At 45.6% G+C, this 17,952-nt stretch overlaps 1 protein-coding gene across 2 annotated transcripts in view; it reads left to right on the top strand.

Annotated features, from left to right (window-relative positions):
- tfb1m (transcription factor B1, mitochondrial) overlaps nt 1-16,735 on the top strand; it is a 69,021-nt gene extending 52,286 nt beyond the window's left edge. For both annotated transcript variants that reach the window (XM_083792415.1, XM_083792416.1), the window contains exons 7-8: nt 11,897-12,024; nt 15,758-16,735. In XM_083792415.1, coding sequence (XP_083648541.1) covers nt 11,897-12,024; nt 15,758-16,052 — 423 coding nt within the window. In that variant the 3' untranslated portion in view covers nt 16,053-16,735. The remainder of the gene's footprint in view (nt 1-11,896; nt 12,025-15,757) is intronic.
- Nucleotides 16,736-17,952: the final 1,217 nt, after the last annotated feature.

Here is a 17,952-nt window from a genome sequence, read left to right on the forward strand (position 1 = left end):
CATAAAGGTCAAAAGCCTCAATCTGTGATGTCTTACTGATCAGACAGATCTGACAGATCCCTGTAACTGTGATTTGTTTCCTGTACGCTGGTGATTCTCCTCTGCTAATGTCCCATCAGGATCAAGACACTCTTGAGACCGCCCTGAGTGAAGGATTGGCTAATGTTAACTCCTGGCTTATCGATAACAAGTTATGTTTTCACACTAAGGGAAGACGGAATCCATTCTGTTTGGCTCCAAAATCTAATTAGGAAAGAGCACTGACGTCAAGGTCAAACTAAATGCAGAATGCATAGCAGCAACATTATCAGTGACCTAGGGTTGTATCTCGGAGGGTAACTTTTAGACGACCAAAATATGGACAGCAATGTCTCCGGAGTAATCAAACTAATTTTCAGTGTCGTCGAATAATACAATCACATGAAAAACATCACAATACATCAGAAGATCAGGAAAAGAAAAACAAATGTGAATTACATTTACAAATAGAAGCTACGACAGATTTAAAAATGATCTAAAAACAGTTACATATTGTGGGGGTCTGTATGCTCACCAAGGTTTTAAAACGACTCAAGGGTACCAATTTTACATTTGAGTTCGAGGGCCTAATCAAATCCCTCAAAACCAAGCTATACAGTCAGCTCGGAATAGACTGATCAAGGTCATAACCAGAACCCATGATATGCTGTAGGCATTATACAGAGAGTCGAATCCTGGTTTACCACGGCCAGATTGACCATGGTTCATAATCAAATAAACCATGTGGGGATATTTTCATTATTATTACCAATTATGATGATTGCCTGTGTTTGTGCTCACCATAATTATTTGTGCCTCCCGTGAGCCTGATGCATGGATGGGGAGGTGAATTGTGCAATGTTATGTTTATTAATCATTGTGTATTAATCCTACTATAAATGCGCCACGTCTCTGCACGCGTGTATGTGTGTGCGTGTGTGTGTACGGTTGTAATGCACGTAACTCGAAAACCGTTCGCCCCACCGACTTCAAATTCAACACACGCGTCCCACACCCCCACAGGGAGTGCAGTGCCCGGTGTCGAGTCGGTCGGTCCCACGGTTCTCCAGAACCACCACAAAAGGCTCTGCCTAATCAGCCTAAGGTGGGCTTTAGACGAGAACGGTGTTCATAGGAAACGGCAAAATAAAGTATCGTTTGCTGGGGTCCCTTTAGACGAGAACGGCGTTTTCAGGAGGTGAAAACGCAACAAATTATTATTCAGTTAAATTGAGTGTGGAAGGCAAGTCTGAGGGTGGATTTTGGCGGTGGCTTTAAGAGAGTTGCGCGGCTTTGATGTGCGTTGGCAGTGGGTGGAGGTCATTGTACTGTAGGAGGTCAGGAGTCTCTGTCGGGTGCAAACCACCTCTGTCCAAAGCTGTTACTGTACTTTTCACGAGTTCAAATTTAAATGTACCTTTTTTTGCAAAAGTGCCAGATCTACAATCTTGAAATGCGGCGAGAATTGACGTGTCTCAAGCTTGCGGATCTGCTACTTTTTGTGTGACACCATAGTAAGCAGATCAAGTGGGGAATTATTTATTTAAGAAAAAATCACACCCGTGTGAATGAACTGAGTGGTGCAACATGCGTGTGGAGGTCCCCGGAACGTCCAGACCCACAGGAACGCGGCCAGGGTGCCTGCCCGGTTTCCGGCGAGCCGCCCCACGTTCGAAACGGTCGAGAAAGAGAAGAGGAGTCAGAGTTACTGTGTGGGCGAATTAGCAGACAACATTAAAACACAAAAAGAGAAAGCATGGAGAGGTTTCTGCACCGACAGCAACGATAAAGAAAAGAGTGCTATATTTATTTGACTGGGAGCGAGTGAAGGTCATGGAGGTGATGTGGTTCTGGTGTGCAGGCGGGCATCGAGCAGCGCGGTACATTCTGTACTGTGGTTTATATTGAGGACTTTGGTAGAGGCACCGTTATATAGGAGGCTGTTGCACAGTGTTGATTTTGACAGCAATTTCTTATTTTAGTTTTAGTCACAGTCTTTTCGAATAGTTTTCATTTAGTTTTAGTCACATTTTTTGTCACCTGAAATGTTTTGGTGTTAGTCTAGTTTTAGTCGACTAAACATCATAAGATTTTAGTCGGCTAAATATGCAGTTGATTTAGTCGACTAAAATGTATTTTGGTTATTTGCATAACCCAGGTCTTCTACCCTGCAGCCATCCACCCCAATCTATTGGTGTGTTGGAATGAGGTGGGTAAGGCCGTGCAGTAGCAGTCGGTATCGGGTTGTTTTGGGAGGTCTGAAGGAGAGTGTGGGGGTCGATGAGATAACTTTGGATTAATTGCCCACCGCGCCCTCCCGCTACACCTCCACTGCAGCACATCCTGGCACGCAGGCAGGCGTCATCTCTGGGCACCCCAGACAGAGAGAGAGAGAGACAGAGAGAGAGAGAGAGAGAGAGTCAAGCTATTAGATCTGATAAGAGAGAGTGCATGCGGCGGTTCGGATGGAAGGAAGCGTCTGCCAAAGCGCCGCCATCGCCGTATGCGGCGGAGCAGATCTAAACACCTCATTAGGGATCCTTTGCGCGTCCGTGGACCACTTTAGTTTACCTCCCCCCAATTATGCACCTCCTTATCCCCCCACCCTGGCCCAGGAAAACAAAACACAGCTGAGAAGGAGGGATGAGTCCCCCCCCCCCCCCCCCCCCACACACACACACACACAATGCAGTAACACGACCGTAGCACAGCCTTCAAGGATGCAGAAAAATGCCGAGCTCCTCAGCTCACCACAGGGGACCTGTTCCGCTAAATGAATTGCCCTTTCATGTCCTCTACTGTACCTGTGTGTGTGTGTGTGTGTGTGTGTGTGTGTGTGTGTGTGTGTGTGTGTGTGTGTGTGTGTGCGTGTGTCTGAGACAGAAAACATAGCAGCTGCAGGGGAGTGTGTGTGTGTGTGTGTGTGTGTGTGTGTGTGTGTGTGTGTGTGCGCGCGCACGCAGTATATGAATATGATATGATATACTGTACATTCATATGAATGCACTTAACATATCGCTGTTGACGGGCAGAAACCTCTTATCTCCGTTTCTAACTCTTTTTTTTTCGGAAATTAAACGCCCTACTTGATCATACTACAGCGTCACACAGAAGCATAAAAAGTAGCAGATCATCGCACCACGTTTTGAGCTCTGGGCTGTAATTCAATTCAACGTCTTTTTCAGATTGTACAACCGTACTGTATGTCCTTTAACAAAACCACAGTATATCCCCACCACCCCCTGTGTTCCTGTATCCATGTCTGTCTTGTGGACATTGAGTCACACAGCAGCATCCTCCTCCTCCTCATATCGGTGACGCTGGTCCCCACTCCCCACAGCTCTCACCCTAGACTGTCAATCCACTCAACCAGTCAGCTATAGTGGCCCTTCACACCCACCAGGTGTTGATTAGGTCTTAATAAACACGACGTTTATACAGTTGTAAATGAATTTATTTTCAATACACCGGCTGAACATGTAAACATGGTTCCCTCCACAATTCACATCTGAATACCCGCTCCCACTGCGCATGCGTATAAGACCCCAGTGTCCGTTGCCGTAAAGGAAACTATAGAGAACAGTCGTAAAGTGTACAAAAGAGAACAACACAAGTTAACAATCTCCCTCTTCTTTCTTTAAAATAAAAAATAGATTCAGTCATCCCATAAACCAAGTGCAAACAGAAAAGTCAAATAGAGGAACATTCAAGAAAAATAACAAAATACAAACTTCTCCACTTTTTTTTTTTTTTTTAAGCTGGATGCCATAGTCCTTCACAGAGTGCTCTCAAGAGCACTAGAGGTGACGCTCCCTTTTTAGTCAGACAGTCAGCGAGTTGGGCTTTCGTCACTGACCAGAGCACCTTTTTGATTGTTTTACTCTGAACGAGCTCTTTGATGCCGCTTATGTCTAACCGAAGTCTCTTCTCTGTGACCTGTTTAGTGGACTTAAGGGCATCGTAAAGAGAGTGATTGTCAGTCACACAGACCAACCCGGGAGCATTCAATTCGGCAGTCCCAGTAGTGAGCTCAGAAAAGAGGGTGGCAAGGAAAATTGCATTGTCAATTCCATCCGACATGGCAAGAGTCTCTCCCGCAAGTGTGCTCCGCACTACACGTCTGATCCTCTTCGATTGCCAACAGAGAGGAGAAAACTTTCCGCTTTCCCCCATGAGTGTGATCAATGTCCCCCCTTGTGTACCTCCATCTGGCAAGTTCCCCAGCGAAGCATCACTGAAAACAGTCAAGTTCAAAGCATCATTATTACCCAAATGCTGAAATTTCAGAGTAACCTTTTCAGCTTTAAGTTTACGAACCACCTTATTTGCATCATGAATGGACTGTACAGTAGAATTTTTTTAGAATGGATGCCAAAATACAGGCATCAAACATAACATCAGGTCTGGTTTGTCTTGCAACCCAAAGAATTTGTCCTATTTTTGATCTCAGCTGCTCTCTTTCAGTTTCACTAAGAGCTGAATCTCTTTGTATAGCACGTGCTGGCTGCATGTGGATGAGTTGCATGTTGTCAATATAACTCTGCTGATGCATCTCTATGACACCATTTACAGTGACAATATCCAGTCCCACATAGCAGAAATTCCCATGTTCCTCGCGTCCCACATGGAACGCAGACTTCAGTCGAGGAATCACATCAGTTACAAAGTGTTGCGAGCCGGCCCAGAGAAAATCATCTACATGACATGCCAGTACACCTTTAACTTTGCATTGGTCATCTAACCAATAAAAGACTGCAGGATCCACTTTTGACACTTTAGCACCTGTGCTCAGCATGATTTCTTTCACTCTATTATACCAATAAAGTGATGCATCAGCAAGACCATATACACATTTCTTTAGTTTCCATAGAATCCCTTTACTGTTTGCTTCCGGGGGTGGGCGGACATGAATGTCCCTTGACAACTCCATGCCCTGCAAAAAGGCAGATTTAATGTCCATAGAATGGACTTCCCACTGATTTTGGCAAATCACTGCTAGCAATAACCTCAGGGATTCAGAGGCACAGGTCGGTGAATCTTTCTGCAGCTGTTGAGTATTAAACTCTTCAAACCCCCTGGCTACAAGCCTAGCTTTAGGTACAATACCCTTGTCAGTTTCTTTTAGACTACAGACCCAACGGGTGGAAACACATTTCTGGCCTGCATCTTCAACCTCTTCAAAAACATCATTATTGTTCCAGTTGTCAATCTCTACTTGTTTTGCTTCATCAAATGATATGTCTTTTGTTATAAGAACATCAGCATCCCTGACTTCTGAATCGGATTCAATGTTGAGACTAATCACACATGACAGATCAACCGCCTCCTTTTGACCATGACCCCCATCATTTTCAATAAATTGCAGGTTATACCAATTTTTGTACCCTCCTGTGGCTTTGCCTGCCCTATTAAGGACTTTAGCTCTACATAGAACACTTTCATCTCTTTTCATAAAAGTTACAGTCTGTCCTGCTTTTACCTTGACACTTGCAGAAATCACAGGGTTATCATCACAGACATTGTGCTCCATTCCAGTTTGTGTTACATCATTTTGAGTCACTAAAGTATGAGCTCCCTCTCCTGCATTGGACTCCCTGTCACTTTCCTGTTCGTTGTCTGTGTTTTGTTCAGTAAATGAGCTACCTGTGGCTCTGTTCACCACACCTGTGTTTTCACTATCTGCTGCTTGGTTCTGTACAATTGTCTCACTGTTTGTGTCATTGAGGACCTCATCTTGAACACGTGTGTGTATCTTATTAAGCCTTAAGTGATGTACTCTAACAAGGATACCACCATGTCGTACAAATACAACAGCCCCATCCTGACCAATAACTACCCCTGGTCCCTTCCACTCTGCACTGTCAGCTCGTTTGTAATAGACTTTGTCTCCTGTCTCATACTTTTCATCTGTGGGTCTGAGCTGCTTACGTAGTGCTCTCCTTATCCTCTCTGAACATTCAGATTCAGTGAAAGCTTTCCTAGAAGCATGCAACGCTGATATGTGTTGCCCTACCCTTGCACTTACTGTAGTGCCTTCTAGTGCAGGTAGTTTATCAATTAATACAGAAGGAAGGTTAGGGTTTTGACCAAATACCAGTTGATGTGGGCTATAACCATGAACACTGTGCATACAGTTCTTAGCCATAAGGGCCCAGTCTAGGGCAGTGTGCCAGTCACATCCGTTTTCCTGTCTCACCTTCAGGAGGATGTCGGTGAGAGTCTGATTATGTCTTTCCAACAGCCCGTTGCTCCAGGGACTGTATCCTGCTGTTGTCCTCGTCTCGATGTTGAAGTTTTCCGCCATATCTCTGAACTCTGCGTTATTGAACTCTCCACCGTTGTCGCTGTACAGAATACGAGGAGGACCGTGAACACTTATCCATGTGTGGATAAGGGAGTTGACTATTTCAGAGGCTTTCTTCGTTTTCACAATACTTCCTGCGCTGAAGCGTGTGAATTGGTCAATCACATGTAGATACCATACTCCTGGCTCCAACTCGTGCAGGTCCACCGCCACGGTTTCATTATACTCTGAAGCTAGAGGCAGACCAACAGCTGGCTTCGGCTTAGTTTTGCTGTATCTCTGACATATGTCACAATCATGCACTATTTGTTGCAAAATAGTGAGGCAGTCCTTGTCTTTGTTTCCCGAGCTCTGGATTAGCCTCTGCAGCCTGTCTGCAGATGCGTGGCCAAACTGTTTGTGTAGCTTGAGAAGGACTTTGCGCTTTTCGGCTGAGGACATGTTTTCTGTCACTGTCAGGGCTTCATCTTCAGCTGTCGCTGCAAGTATCACGTCATCTTTCATTCGCTGCGTTGTGTTGTCTTTGTCTCTTATGTCTACACAGTAGTGTCCTGAGCTAGTGAACTCAAGAGGAATCTGCTGCTTAAACATTACTGCTCTGTCATTCTCCATGTCTAAAACAGTTCCTGCCTTCTTCAGTGAAGATTTACTCAGTAACAGTGGAATGTCAGCATTGACCACTTCTGCCTCAATGTGACATTTTGTGTGTCCTATTTTAGCAGGTAGTTTCACTTTTCTGGTGGAATATACCAAGTTGCCATCTCCAAAACGAAATGGTCTTGAACTGGAATTTTCTGTCTTCATCATTTTGTCTGCCTGCTCTTGACTAAGACCATTAACAAAACTGTCAAGCCATTTCTCCCCACATACAGTACGAGTGCATGCAGTGTCTATGATGGCGGATCCTACTGATTCAGTTATGAAAATCTCTGCGTCAGACATGGGGTTATTTGTCAACAACGTGATGTTAACTTCATCTACATTTTCGTCTTCAGTTAATCTTACTTGTTCGTTCTTCTTGTGGGGACAGTCCTTGGCCCAATGAAATGTGCTTTGACACACAGCACATCTTGACCGTTTACCGAACTTATCCAATGGGTTGGTGCCCGGCAACAATGTCCTTTCATTCCTTTGTTGAAATGTCGTGTTCCGTCTTCCTTGTCCTTGTCCTTGTCGTTGTCGTTGTTCAGTGAAGAAAGCTGCATCCTGGTTTAGTTGTATCCCGCGTGACGATCCTGGCGCCGTCTTCCCTCCAAAGATCCGCTTGAGTGCCGACTTCATCGATGCAAACTTTAAGTCGGGGCACGCCGTTAGTGCTAGTTGTCTGTCTTTTTCATCGAGGCAGGCCGTGTCTAACAGCTTGAAGGCTAACACCGCATCTGGAAGCGCCATGTCGTACCTTTTGATTCGGTTGTAACGCTGCTCAAAGTCGATTATGTAATCTGCCATGGAAACCGAACTGTCTTTCATTAAACGATCAAACTGAGAATACGCTTCGTACGCGCGGTCCTTTTCTTCTTGCTGAAACACGCCGTCCAGTTTAGCTAATAATGTCTCCATACCAGTATCATTGTCCAAGTCTTCTGCTGATATCTCCATCGCGATTTCCCTGGCTCGTCCTTCCAGTCCCAAAGCCACTGCAAGCGCCTGTTTCTTCTTGTCGAGTTCGGTAACTCGCGACCATATGTTGACTTCATTTTTCCAACCTTCATACGGCTTGGTTTCGTCAAACTTCGGCGGTACTCTGTAGTTTGCAGCCATCTTCAAACCATCCTCTGCTACCAATGTTGATTAGGTCTTAATAAACACGACGTTTATACAGTTGTAAATGAATTTATTTTCAATACACCGGCTGAACATGTAAACATGGTTCCCTCCACAATTCACATCTGAATACCCGCTCCCACTGCGCATGCGTATAAGACCCCAGTGTCCGTTGCCGTAAAGGAAACTATAGAGAACAGTCGTAAAGTGTACAAAAGAGAACAACACAAGTTAACACCAGGGACAACCAGCAACATTACAGCAACTGTACTTATACAGGCAGACGGACAGACATACATAGAGAAAACACTGATGAAGGCCTGAGTAGCTGAAACACGTCCGTTTGTCAGAGACTGCTGCTGCGGTAAATAATCCAATTAAAAGAGAATTCACCTTGTGAGTGCTGACTGTTTCTATAGAAGACTATACATAGAGACAAGGCAGGCAGACAGCCGGATGGATGGACAGACCACTCTGTGGTGCTGTCCAGTATGTTATGTGAACCATAAGTCCTCCTACACATCAGAGCGTCCTCCTCTCAAACAGGGCTCTGGTCCGTCTGCAAGGAAAGCACGGCATTCGTAAAGCATTCGTCTGAGAGTACAATCTTCAAACGATGCACTGCTGTGCTTTCCAGACATGCAGCATGTTCACACATCGAGCAGCAACAGAGGAGTGTGAAGGTTATCTCCCGAGCCATTGATGGGCTTTTTTGATCCTTGTGCTGCCGGACTGACCTCTGGGAAAACGAACAGAGTGGACGATACGATAACGTGTAGGAGAGTAAAATACGCAGTGTCCAGCTCATGGCACGCCGCACAACACCGGCACGCCACTATAGTACAAATCAGCCGTGGGGGAGTGAGCAAAAGACATGGACTGAGTTTGAAATGTGTGTGTGTGTGTGTGTGTGTGTGTGTGTGTGTGTGTGTGTGTGTGTGTGTGTGTGTGTGTGTGTGTGTGTGTGTGTGTGTGTGTGTGTGTGTGTGTGTGTGTGTGTGTGTGTGTGTGTGTGTGTGTGTGTGTGTGTGTGTGTGTGTGTGTGTGTGTGTGTGTGTGCGTGCGTGCGTGCGTGCGTGCGTGCGTGCGTGTGTGTGCTTAAAAGATTGGAGAGGCAGCGAAAGAGAGAGATCAGAGAAATAGAGAGAGAGAGAGATAGGCGGGGGGATGTGAGTGAGAAGGAGGCTAGGCACTGCTGAGTCTGGCATGATTACTTCAACAGTTTGTCATATCGGCTTAGGGCTGACGGAGGAGAACAAACTGGAGCCAGGACTCCCACTTCCAGCACAACTCCTAACCCCAGAGACAGTCATATCCACTTCTCCTAACTAGGGATGGGTATCGTTAGGATTCCGGTTCTGCTTATCGATTCCGGTTCTTAACGGTTCCCTATTTCGGTTTCAAAATGGTATAAAATAACTTACATAAGAGGTAAAATGTTTATTTAACAAAAAAGCTCAAAGTCAATTTAAGACATGTATAATGAATAGTGTAACATCCTCTCCTATAGTGGTTATTTTAAATATAATATATCTATTCTGTATTTTCCCAGGGCAGTGTTGCAGGCTACTTCTCTTACTAGTACTAACTACTGACAATAACAAATAAAAGCATGTCTGAGAGCAACACACAAACACCCTACGCCGTGATATATCTCTCACACACACACACACACACACACACACACACACACACACACACACACACACGGGCGTGCATTCGAGGTGGATTGATGTTGATTCAATGCTGTGCAGTGCACATGCATGATCATGCAGTGAGGCAACTCAGGCAGCAGGGCGCAAGACTCCTGTTTCCTCCCATAAACTTCATTTGAAAATTACGTTTAAGAAACTTTAATAATTATGTTGCTTCAATGCTTCTTTGCACCGCACGTTTCCCTGTCTCTACACTCCTCGACAACTACATGCAGAGAAATAGCTCCACCTCTGCGAGCCACAAGCCCACAACGCGTCGCTGATGCAACGCGGTGTAGGCTTGTAGATCAGCTCTGTTCCATGTGCTTCTATTAAAAGGGCATGCCCCCATAGCCCTACTCCTAACCCCAGACACAGAGCACCATGCCCTCATATCCACTACTCCTAACCCCAGACACAGAGCACCATGCCCCCATAGCCACTACTCCTAACCCCAGACACAGAGCACCATGCCCCCATAGCCCTACTCCTAACCCCAGACACAGAGCACCATGCCCCCATATCCACTACTCCTAACCCCAGACACAGAGCACCATGCCCCCAGACACAGAGCACCATGCCCCCATATCCACTACTACTAACCCCAGACACAGCACCATGCCCCCATAGCCATTACTCCTAACCCCAGAGACAGAGCACCATGCCCCCATAGCCATTACTCCTAACCCGGAGTATTCTGGTAGAATTAACACTGCTAGCCGCTACAAGGACAAGCTGAACCATAACGAGACAGGCTGTGACCAGAAGAAAAGCCATCAGTCCTAAATGCTTTAATAATATGCTTATCTGACGAGGGATGCGTCGCTAATGCAAAAAGCCTCAATTCTACCACTCTTCTCCCTTCCCTTTCAAATCACACTGAAGCACAACACACCAAACCATGTGTCACGCACGCACGCACACACACACACGCACACACACACACACACACACACACACACACACACACACACACACACACACACACACACACACACACACACACACACACCTCACACACACACACACACACACAAACACACTCCCCTGCAGTTGCTGTTTTCTGTCTCAGACCCTCACCTATACTGGTAACAGTGGAGCTGGCAGTGACTCACACTTTAGTCATAAAGTATAAAACACCATGGCATTGAAACCAATGACTGGTAGAGAGAAAGAGACACACAGACAGAGTGTGTGTGAGAGGGAAAGCGACTCGGTTTCTATGGTCCATCACAAAGGTGTTACTGTGGCAACCAGAACGAACCCAATAGCCACTAGCTTATACTGTAGTACTGTACCACCAAGTTATCCTCTTTACTCTCTCTCTCTGTCTCTGTCTATGTCTGTCTCTCTGTTTGTCTCTCTATCTTTCTGTTTATCTCTCTCTCTGTTTGTCTCTCTCTCTCTGTTTGTCTCTCTCTCTCTGTCTCTCTGTGTGTGTGTGTGTGTGTGTGTCTCTCTCTCTCTCTCTCTCTCTCTCTCTCTCTCTCTCTCTCTCTCTCTCTCGTCTCTCTTTGTCTCTCTCTCATATTCTCCTCACACTACATGCTGTCTACAGTCCCTCCTGATTTTACTTCTTTCTCTCCCCTCAGCAATCCAGTTCTCAGCACTCTGCTAAAGCACTTCACTTTCACTGCAGAAACCTCCTATCATACTACAGCGCCGCGCAATATAAAATCAAAAGTGGCAGATCCGCATGCTCTTTCAGCTTGACAATCTTTAAAAAATGTGTGTCATCAATCTGGCATTCTATAGCCTGCTATAGTGTTTATAGTTTCAATGTATGCATACTTTACTGTTAGTCGGATGACAGGTTCTTAGTTTACTTATGATCCTATCATCCTAGATGACTTATACTATGCATTTGATGTATTACCTTGTTCTTGCTTGTTGTAAATCACTGAGTCAGGATTAAGAACTGTCTGCTACATTAAATGCCGCCCTAAAGTGTGTGTGTGTGTGTGTGTGTGTGTGTGTGTGTGTGTGTGTGTGTGTGTGTGTGTGTGTGTGTGTGTGTGTGTGTGTGTGTGTGTGTGTGTGTGTGTGTGTGTGTGTGTGTGTGTGTGTGTGTGTGTGTGTGTGTGTGTGTGTGTGTGTGTGTGTGTGCTGCTTCCAGGTGGATGTGGGAGTGGTCCATTTCACTCCTCTGGCTCGTCCGCAGATCCAACAGCCCTTCAAGCTGGTGGAGAAGGTTGTCAGGAATGTTTTCCAGTTCCGTAGGAAGTACTGCCACAACGGAATATCGTAAGAACACCATCCATCCATCCCTGCACCCCATTTTTTTAAATGCATCATTAGTTTTGCCTCATTAGTTTTGCCACAATCTTAAATCTTTTCATCCTGCTGTCAACGCCCGGGGTTATTTAATCCATTAGCAGCGGAGCACATTTAGCGATGGACCGGATGCTATCCCGGATGTATCTGCAGTAGCTAGATGTAGCCAAAACACTCTCGAGGCGATCGGCAACAATGGGAGGTATGATTAGTTCTAACGCGACGGGACCACGATGGGCCGTCTAACACATAATCTTTTCTTAGAATTGGATGGAATGGGGGCACGGTGGCACAGTTGGTAGTGCTGTCGCCTCACAGCTAGAAGGTCCTGGGTTCGATGCTGTGGGTGCTGGCGGCGTGTTTCCTCCTCTGCGTCATCAGTGCCCATGCCCGAAGGCAGGGTTGGCGAAAGGGCCTTTCTGTGTGGAGTTTGCATGTTCTCCCCGTGTCCCCTAGGGTAGGTACCCTCACAAAAAACATGCAGTAATCCTGGTCACTAAACTGCTTCCCCCTGGCCAGCAGGGGCGCCTGATGGAGGGGAAAGGAACTGGTTGGAATAACGTGTTCCTTCCACGCGCTACGTCCAACCAGGGAAACTCCCCCCTGTCAGGTGTAAAGGAGTAACTTGGACACTCAGGCATGAAGGAAGCATGAGTTCAAGTCCGTTGCTCTCCCCTTGTCCCCCATATATGGGGACTAGGTTGGTGGAGGGTGTGTAGAGCCCAGGATCACATTAGATGATTGACACAGGGGTGAAAAATGGGTTACAAAATCGTGGGATAAATATATAAAAAAAAAGAATTGGACGGAATGATTTAGATCAAGAGTTATTAACGTTTTAAGATTTTCGATCTCGTCGGCTAAAATGGGGGGGGACATTTTCGATGACTTCCCACCGGAAACTAATAGTGTTGCTCAACAGGCGCTCCCAGCCTGTGGAGCGATGCGATCGGTTTTGATATCAATAATCTCCGTCCTTTTGATCAATCTCCGTCTTGAGCGCTGGGCGTTACTAATTGATAGGGCGGAGAACTCCATCCTGTGCACTCAGGGTGTTAATTTGTAACTTTTCTTCTTTTCTAAGTGGCAATGTTCCGAGTTTCCTATCTATCTTTGTTCTGTAGCTCATGGAGTGTCGTGCACCGCAAAATAGCAGATCTACAAGCTCAAGGAGCTTGTCCGATGCGCTGTTTTATGCTCTCAAGAGTTACATTATTGTTAAACATCTGCATTACTTCATTTACAAGAAGTCTACACAATTAGAGAATGTAGAAAAATGTGTATTTTGTCAATATTTGCCAACGGCATGGAAAAATATTCTTTAGTTTTGTGTCTGAGAGGCTAAATGTCATGCCGTGGCTCAAATGCTGAATAAATAATGGACCTTGATGTGGAAAAAGGTTGAAAACCACTGTTTTTAATTATGCCCTATAGCAGCGATGTGACGCGTTTTGAGCTTGTAGAGTCAGCTATTTTTGGATTTCAATTCTGTAAAGTAACATTTTTAGACATACAGTGGACATACAGTAGGCCTATGAGGTCTTTGCAGACGGCAACTAAATCCACCATGATCCAACTGTGAACACTGTGTGTTCGCCAGCTCTTCCTCAAAGCTGTGGACAGTTGAAAGCGTCAGCCAACGTGAAGCGAGCGCCACAGCCCGACGCCCCCGTGTGCCCATTAAGATGCGTGGGCGGGCCGTGGCTAACAAAGGCAGCGCTATAGCTGCTCAAACCAAAGCGGCAATTATGAGTCATTGAAGTGTCATAGAAAAAGACGAGGCGGGCTCACAACTTATGTAACTGTGAGAGGGAAGGAGGGGTGGAGGGAGGGGTGGGGGAGAGGACTGAGTGAGTTCTAGGGTTCCACTTCCTTAACCCCGCAAGCCCCAGCGTAGCTTTTTGGCTACATTTATATTTTAATTAATTCATAATTTAATTAATAAAATTAAGAAAGTCTGTTCTTTTTTCACCTAAACATCATAATTGATGTTCATTGTTTAGTCTTGCAATGCAGGGTTAACAATTCCCCCTTACAGGTCTGTAACTCTCAGAGTCATGGGGATCCTTGAACTGATTGTAATTGCATAGCAGATGTGGAGTCACATGCAACTGCTTCCGGGAACTGTTCCAAAATGTGATTCCCGGTTTGCTCAATGATCTCAAACCAGAGTTAAACTGTTGCAATCAGGGCAGGTATGGAGGCCATTTATTTATTTCACTGATAGTTAATAAAAAAAATTCTTAACCTTTAAACTGGACACTGGACTAAAATAGCAGATCTACAAGCTCACAACGCGAGATTATGTGTTGAGGGAATGCAAAGGAGTGGGCCAAGTACAGAGCCCTGGGGCACTCTGCTCAATGAAGTACAGCGTCTCTGTCGGGTGGAATCCGACAAAATTGTTACTTTCCAGGATTCTAATTAAAAAATCACACCTGTGTGAACCGAGTGGTGCAATTCCCCTCTCTCTCTCTCTCTCTCTCTCTCTCTCTCTCTCTCTCTCTCTCTCAGCACTACCCCTCTCTCTGTTTCTGGCACCCCCTACTGGTATTAATAAATGCACGCACGCAGCATTACCCCACACGGACATTGCTGGCCATTGCTGGTTTCACGCATGCACACCACTCGTGCTCATGACGGATACATGATACACACGGTCGGACATTCCTGGTTGTAGGAGTGGTTGCACCACTCAAAAAACAGCAAAAGTAGCCGAAAGTACACTGTAGGTGTGGATCTGCTACTTTTGATGCTTTTATGTGACGCTGTTGAGTAGTATGATCCAGCAGGGCGTTAATTTTCCAAAACAAAAAGTTAGAATATGGAGATAGGAGGTTTCTGCCCGACAACGGCATTCACTGACTTTTGTCTCTCACTTTGGAATATATATCTGTAGTGGAGAGAAAGAACATCATCTGGATACCTGTGATGTCTACATTGTTTTATATACATTTATATTTATAAATTTTATATTCTATTTTAAGCACGTTAAAAGCTCTGTAACACTTCAGAAGTTTCCCTCCATCAGTATCCGTGTCCTCGGCCTGCAGAGCTCAGCAGCTACTGAGAGCTTTAAATATTCATGAGTCATTCCAGCTCCTTGTTTGATTTCAATTAACTTCAGAGATTTCGCTGAGGGTTCATTTCTCTCGAGCGTTTGAATTCCTGGTTATTAAATTTGCATGATCGATGTGATATCAAAGCGAGCCTGAGAGCGAGTGTCAACGCTGACCCTGCTTGTCACAACTAGTCTCTTTCTGTCTCTCTTTCTCTCTGCTATCCGACTACGGACCAAATCTAAATAAAAACTAAGTTACCATGACTAAAACTATGACTAAATATATTGACAATTTCGTCAACAAATAAAAACTTGACGGAAATGTTAGGGAGGGACTGGTGGAGAAGAGATCAGGTAGAACTAATATAAAAGACAAGTCATTTTATGTTTGTTTGCCGTCTGAAAACAGCAGATCTACAATCTCCCGGCGCAGATCAGCCATTTTCAGCATGCAACCAAGTGTAAAATCAGGCATTACTACGACGCCATCAAGGCACCGCCGAAATACATTTTGTCGACAAAATCAACTGAAGATTGAGTCGACTAAAACTAGACCACACCAAAACATTAGACTAAAACTAAATGGAAGTTCATACAAATGACTATGACTAAAACTAAATCAAAATGTGCTTTCTCCCCCAGAATGCTGTTCCCCGAATCGCGGCGCTGGGAGCTAGCAACAGAGATGATGCGCGAGGCGGACGTGGACCCCACCCTGCGCCCCACGCAGCTCACCATCCCGCAGTTCGGGGCGCTGGCGGACGCCTACGCCCACCTCTGCGCCCGCGAGCCCCCCGGCCTCCTGGACTACTGCTTCAGGGAGGAGCGGGGAGGGGGAGGGGGGGGCAGGGCTCGAACCACGGCCAGCGGGGCTGACCTATCCCACCATCCCCCACCACCAGTGACGCCCGGCAACCCTGCTGAAGAAAGAGCATGAAGAATGTTTGGCGGGAGAACAGCTCTGGTCCGTAGCGCCAGAGAAGGAGTTCTTCTTAACGCTGTGTTACTTTGGAGCCCTTTGAGCGCACTTCCCGCTAGAGCAGCCTCTCGTCGGTCTGTAAATTAAAAATATTTTTTTCGCTACGGTTCAGAGGAGTTGAAAGCCTACTTTCCTTAGTGGGAACAGTCGGAGCCCCCCCCCCACGCACACACACACACACACACAGGAAAAAATCTGGTCAATGGCATTTTTCTATCGACAAGATCTGTAGAGGGTCGGTCTTCCGGTGAAATATTTTATTTTTGTCCAAAAAGTGTATTTTGGACGTGAGGTGTGGGGGCTCCGACTGTTATTGCCAATAACGAAAGTAGCCTTTTCAACATCTTAAAAGCGTCTTTGTGTTGGTGAGTAGCGAAAGGGTATTTTTATTTTTTTTACTAAAGAGGGGAAAGGGTGGACCATGAGTTTAGGGGGAGAAAATGTGGCTAATGGCCTAATCTTGTCGGTTGCGGAGACAGACAGACAGCCAACGGAGCGCTCGGAGCACTTTGACATTTCCACCTAAGCATGCATTTTTTAAAACGTCCGCCCATCCTTTTGTCTCCACTCCCATTAAGGCAATCGGGTACCTTTCTGTGTTACAGTTACAGCCAGGCCTGGAATGGAGACAGGAAGCATGATGGAGATAATGGAGGTGGGGGGGGGGGGGGGGGGGGGGTGATGGTAGCTAAAATAGGCTTGGAACGTCTCCAAGACATAAAGCACTGGATTTATACTTTAGTTGTGTGTCAGTGTCGCACAACCGGAAATAGCCGATCTGCAAAGCTCACAGCGCGTCATGGCGCGAGCCGCTGTGAGCTTGCAGATCGGCTATTTTCTGGTCGGAGTCGGGGGACACGGAAAATGAAAGAAAGTGCAGAAAGCGTGTTTTTTTCCGGTACGCAGGTGGAGGCTCTGAAGTGTGAGGATGAGTGCAGTAATGGCTGGCTACACATACATGCATACACACACACACGCCCGCGCGTGCACCGACACACACTCTCACACACACACTCACACACACACTCACACACACACACACACACACACACACACACACACAATTCCAGCTCTCAGAGCACCTGGTCCTGTGGGACATCGTGTGGTTTAGGGAACGGGAACAAGATGGCAGCGCCACATTCAGGCTATTCCTCTCGGCACTGGATGAGGCTTATTCACAGGGGAGACGGTGATGAAAAGCACTAAACATGTATGATCATGCTCTGCTATGAAAGAGAACTCTTTCTTGTCCAGTGAATAAATCTCCCGCGATCCATTTTTATGTTGGTGTGACAACATTGCATGCAGTTAAACAGAACATGAGAACTTCAAGATGAACGTTTGCTTTTTAGTTTTTGTTTGTTTTTTGTGGAGAAGACAAAATATTAAACGGTCATTGTTGTGTGAGCTATATGTAAATTAATTTACTTTAATAAAGCAAAGTCTTTGGTTTCATAATTTTGTGTTTGTGTTGCACAATTAGGACTCAAAATGTATTTATTTGTAAGTGTAAGACTCAACTAGACTAAATGAGACAAATGAGACTCATGGGCAGGTCTTTCAAAAATTACGATATACAGACAGCGAATTTCCATTTGGGGAAAAAAAATCATAAAAAGGCTGGTAAGTGCAGAAAATGAGCTACTTTAGCTGATTCATCCACCGCATGTCCTAATGCTATGATGAGGTCGTTTTCACGAAAACATGAACTGAAGCACAAAATTAGGCGTCGTTAGAAAGACAGGAACTCCCTGTTCCTGTAATACTAAAATGTTTTTTTTGTTATTCCACATTTTCCCCGGAGTGCACAATACTGACCTGAGCTGTTTCCTGCCAGTACAACAGATGGTTTACTGAG

The sequence above is a fragment of the Protomyctophum parallelum genome (genome assembly GCF_964188405.1).
Source record: "Protomyctophum parallelum genome assembly, chromosome: 20".
Classification (NCBI taxonomy): Eukaryota; Metazoa; Chordata; class Actinopteri; order Myctophiformes; family Myctophidae; genus Protomyctophum; species Protomyctophum parallelum.